General features: G+C 39.2%; 1 protein-coding gene across 1 annotated transcript in view; it reads left to right on the top strand.

The window, feature by feature from the left end:
• The window catches only part of LOC138060257 (hexosaminidase D-like), a 23,042-nt gene that overhangs the window by 1,575 nt on the left and 16,467 nt on the right, over nt 1-5,000 (top strand). The window contains exons 3-6 of the mRNA XM_068905994.1: nt 427-497; nt 1,253-1,403; nt 1,755-1,824; nt 4,386-4,495. Of these exons, the coding sequence (XP_068762095.1) occupies nt 427-497; nt 1,253-1,403; nt 1,755-1,824; nt 4,386-4,495 (402 nt within the window). The remainder of the gene's footprint in view (nt 1-426; nt 498-1,252; nt 1,404-1,754; nt 1,825-4,385; nt 4,496-5,000) is intronic.

Raw genomic sequence — 5,000 nt, 5'->3', positions numbered from 1 at the left:
TGCGTAATCTTGTTGAAAACAATAGTAAGTGATCTTACTTAGCTTCAGTTTTTGTCTTTATTAGAATATTAAACAGGCTTAAATCATAGAATGATCTGTTTTCCTCAAGTGGGACGATTTACGCCGTGCCTCTTTTATCTCCGACTATGTGGTTGTTAAAATAAACAAATAAATAAAGCAAGTGTTTATTAATATAAATCCAAGATCTGATTCAAGAGTCGAGGCACATCGCAAAAACATGACAATTGCTACGGACCAGCTTGCGGAGTAGAAAGAAACATTTTAAGTCAACTAGGCAGAAGTTATTTTAAAAAAAAGACCGTAGTTGCAAACAAACTGCTGACCACATATAACTCTGATCGATGACGCACAGGCGTCCTCCAGAGTTGATCAAAAGTAAACTAATTTCTCTTACTGTTCTTTTAGATGTACCACAACTCTTTTTAATTCCATCCAATTCAACAACAGGGATGCCTTTGTTACAAGGCTACTTACTGGTAAGAGTGGTTTAAGCTACAAATACAGCCCGCCAATTTTCTTTAAATAGATCCTGCTCACCTCAATCTGAAAGTAATTTGAGCTGATTTAGAAAAAAAACACTCAAATCTCGGTCACAAGCTGTGCTAAGGACCAAACGATCAGCCCAATCTCGACCCCAAAGCTCTTCTCTTGACTGAGCGATAGAAGAGCTCTGGGGAACCCTGAAACAAAGTGTCTTCTCATTGGTTTTCGTGAAGAACAATTAAAAGCGTCTCTAAATGGTGCATTCATGTTAGAGCGAGGAGTGATCAGGCGCCCTAAGGTTCCAATAGCCGGTTTTTGGAAGTTTTTGGCTATAAGAACCATACGGCGCATGTTCTCCTGCATAGAGTTTCCCAGAGCCTTGGGTCGATCCAAGGCTCTGGTGACGAGAATGTGATCAGTCAAGTCATCAGGCAATAATGCCCGACACATCTTCTCAAGACGCCACCATTTTATATTTTTATACTTCCGACCGTTTTGTCATATTTCTGCGCGCCACTGTATTTCTTATCTATTGAAATTTAGTTTGACACACTAAAGCGCGGTCTATTTTCACACCAGTCGATCAAGACTACACCACATGGGCGATTTGCTCCTTTTTTTCATATTTTCTTGGTTAGGCTTTGCTGCGACGACGGGCAAGTGGCTCAATCAGTAGGTCACTGCAACACTGACCGATTTGGAATGATTTTAGATAGAAGGCATTTTCTGTTTTTGTTTTCTTTACCAGAGTTATCAAATGCGAGAAAAGATCTGCGTGAGACAAAAAGGTTACTGAACCAAGCGGAGCAAAAGATAAACATTCTTACTTCTGCGAGAGAGATGCCTGTACAGAAAGGCGTTGCAGCACTGCAAAACCGTCGTGATAAACTCAACAACAAGTAAGGTTTCGCTGAGTCGGCTCCACATCATTGCGGCTGATAGCTTGAAATACTACCGTCTATAAATAAACGGTTATTTCCCTTGCTCTACTGCACAAGATTTGGGTGATGGTGGACAAATAAAACAACAAAAAGGGCTGTTCCAAAACTTCTTAATAAATCGTGATCATAAGCACATTATCCTAAATGAAAGGAAACAGTTATGTGTATGCATCTTTACAGTCGCTGTATTCAGTCTAAGATCAGGAAAAATCTTTTAAAACAAAAGAAGTTTGCAACAACTGTCAATATCTTCGAAATGATTTCCATTACCCTTAATTCACTGACTCCGTCGTATGTTTTAAAATTCAGATTTCATGGCCACAAGCTTATTCATCTTGATCTTGGCGGAGCGCCTCCAAAGCTAGCCTACCTTCTGCAGGTAATTCTCCAGGACAACTGCATTTAAGATTTCTTCAAACAGTGCCGGGGGACAGCATAATTAGCTTAAACCCCAGTTTAAACAAGCACATTTTTGTGTCAGCAAGTAAATAAAGCCCAAATCTTCTTTTTTTGAAAAAAATTAATAAATAAATAAATAGGGAGCTTTAAGCAACGACGACGGCGACGGCAACAAGAACTTCATCTCACAATAATATATAGATTTAGCCAAGCCTAAAAGCGGAGCTCCCTGGTTATTTATTCTTACTGCTTGTAGGGTTAGTGAAAAGAATTCAAAAGGCTTCGAATTGTCCGCGTTTTGATGCTTCCGGTTGCTGCTTTAATAATTAAATCATTTTCTTTGCTTTCTTCAAAAGAAAAATTCATTGCCTAACTAATGAATTTCACACTACATTTTACGGTAAATTTTTAATATGACCCTTTTTAATATGACAAGGGTGTGGTAGTTTCTCAAAAATGATACTGGTCGTAATGGTGCTTAAATTAGGGGAGATAATGAAAATTTATCCTCAGGTGCTGGCGTTCGTCATGAAACCTCAAATTTGGCTATTTCACGTTGTAGTTTTGCTGACGACTGCAAAGAAATGGACAAAAGTGCAAAAACGCACGTGCAGAACGTGCAAGCTATTGTTTTTGCCCACTAAATATGCCAATTTGTGACGTTTTCGTTGCCGTCGCCGTTGTCGTTGCTAAGCTATGATGCACCTGGGCCAATGGGACACGCAGAATGTCGCGCCGACCTCCCACTAGTCCTCGCCCAGGCTTTCGCTCTTTTAATTATGATGGAAGGCGGAGAGCTTGAACCGCAGCCATAATTCCGACTGAGAGACCAAGGCAATTCTGGTCCCTTACGGGATTAAGCCACCATACTAAAAGAAAGGGAAGGAAAGGAACTTTATTTAAGTGTCAAGTCGTTCTAGCGCTGAAGCACTAATTGGGGACACTGTAAATTGAAATTAATAATTAACACAAATCAAGTCAGAATGACCGAATAGGTCGAGGGGTGGAAATGGTTCACGATCCAACTTCCGCGCTCCAAGGTCACAAAGCTAATCAGACCAAGGAACGCCCCGCTCACTCTCAGGCCTCGGATGTTTGGGCGGGAACAACGCCATCTTCGCCCCAGTCTCTTTCGCCCACCGATGTCGCCGTCGCTGCGAAAGAATACAGGACACCCGCTTCAAGAAAGTTCGCGGAAAGGTTTAATTATTGTAAGCCGACCGATCCCATGTGTTTTATACGGTGGCCCAGAAGGGTCTTATGCCACCCTGGTTATGCGTAGTATTGTGCTACATCCACAGCCAAGTGAAACTTTCATTAATTTATTACATTCTTCTAGTCTTTAGAATGATTATGACCTCTACCTTTGTAATTTTTAATCCTAAACAAAGAAAGCCTAATTGGTCTAATTGTGAACCCAAAATATGTCTATTTGACAATGAGAAAAATGAATATGCTCAGTATTCTTGAATCAAAGGATTATATCAAATACCTTGGCATTTTGATTGACAACAACTTTACCTGGAAATGTCACACCGATACTGTTTCTTTAAAGATCAGTAAAACGGTTCGCTTCCTTGCGAGACTGCGTCATTTCGTACCCCGGCAAATTAATATTCTTGTCAAAATCTATCAATCACTTATTTACTATGGTATATTACACATGTCGCTCATGGACTTCATGATCAGTGCTGCCTGTGGTCAAGCAGCAAAGATTCATCTCAACACAATTCTATTGCTTCAAAAAAGAGCTCCTCGAATAATAAACTTCTCAGATAGACGTGATCATGCAATACCTCTCTTCCTTGACGCCAATATGTTTCCCTTGAACCTTTTATATGACCAGACTATATGCAATCGTATGCATGATGTCCATAACTGTAAGGTACCTTCTGGCATTCTAAATTAAATCTACTTAGTTTCAAAAAGACAAGTAGTTGTCATTCATATAATACCAGAGCATCGGCTCCAGGAAATGTAATGCTTATGTTAATAGTGCCGATCTATGAACTCAGTCACCCACTCACATCCAACATCTCCCCAAGAATAATTTCAAATAAACACTACGCAAATTATTTTTTCACATTATGAATTCAGAAGATGGCTTTATTGATTTGCCCACCTTAATTGAAAAGGTAAAGCTTGTCGAAAATGTCGATAAGTAAATTCTTGTCTATTTGTTTCTATTTGTTCAATTAGTTTGATTCTTTCTTCTTTATTGTGTTATCTTGTTTTCATCTAAATTATAATTTTTACTTTAGTCCGACTTGAAAATTGTAGACTTTCCTCAGTTGGCATTAGTCTTAATTCCATATTCTGCATCCTATTTTCCCTCCTTGAATAGCTTTGCCAGTTGCGGGTAATGCTTCTGTAATGTTATCTGTTCATAAATAAAGATTAGTTTGTTGTTGTTTTTTGTAAATAAAAAATGTATTTGAAGTTTTAAATTGTCTCAGACATCAGAGTCTCTATCGTCAAAGACACACCAGTTAGTATAGGGGATTGGCGATTGAGATTTATCGTCTTTATGTTGTTTTGCAGCTACTTCCTTATTTTCGTAACTGGAACGCCACAGGTCTCCTTATTGAGTATGCTGACACGTTCCCTTATTCAGGAGAGCTCCAGGTGATCAAAGGACCTGACGCCTATAGGTACTAAACGTCATGTAAGCGAAACGAAGTGTGCCATTTCTTTGATATTTCGGCTCGGTTTTTCACATAATCGAGCACTTCTCTGATTTCTTTGTTTCGGTGAAAAAAAAAATGAAAGAGAGTAAAGACAAGTATTCAACATGCTCCCTGTGGTTACAGTGACAAACTTATGTTTATTCTGGAAACTAAGCTGAGGTTATAATCACTCGACGTCACTTATTAGTCGTTGGGACCGCAGCGGATATATAATGGCAGCTTTCAAAGCCTAAAATTCACAGTGAAGGTAAACAGTGTTCTTTCAAGAATTCGAGCATCTTCCAAATCTCAAGAAAAGGACATGTTGTTAGTTTTATTGACTGACTTATGCCTGTTAATTGGGGAACACGTACATAAAAAATGCCGGATTTCAGTGAATCCATACACGAACAAAATACTTAAGTTCCCGGCCATAGGCAACGGAAAAAATCCGGTAAACGACAGGTCGAAAATCTCCGAATTGAAAAAC

Source organism: Montipora capricornis, chromosome 8, assembly GCF_036669925.1.
Source record: "Montipora capricornis isolate CH-2021 chromosome 8, ASM3666992v2, whole genome shotgun sequence".
Taxonomy (NCBI): Eukaryota; Metazoa; Cnidaria; class Anthozoa; order Scleractinia; family Acroporidae; genus Montipora; species Montipora capricornis.
Note: the sequence above shows the minus strand (reverse complement) of the source record. Positions and strands in the feature narration are given on the sequence as shown.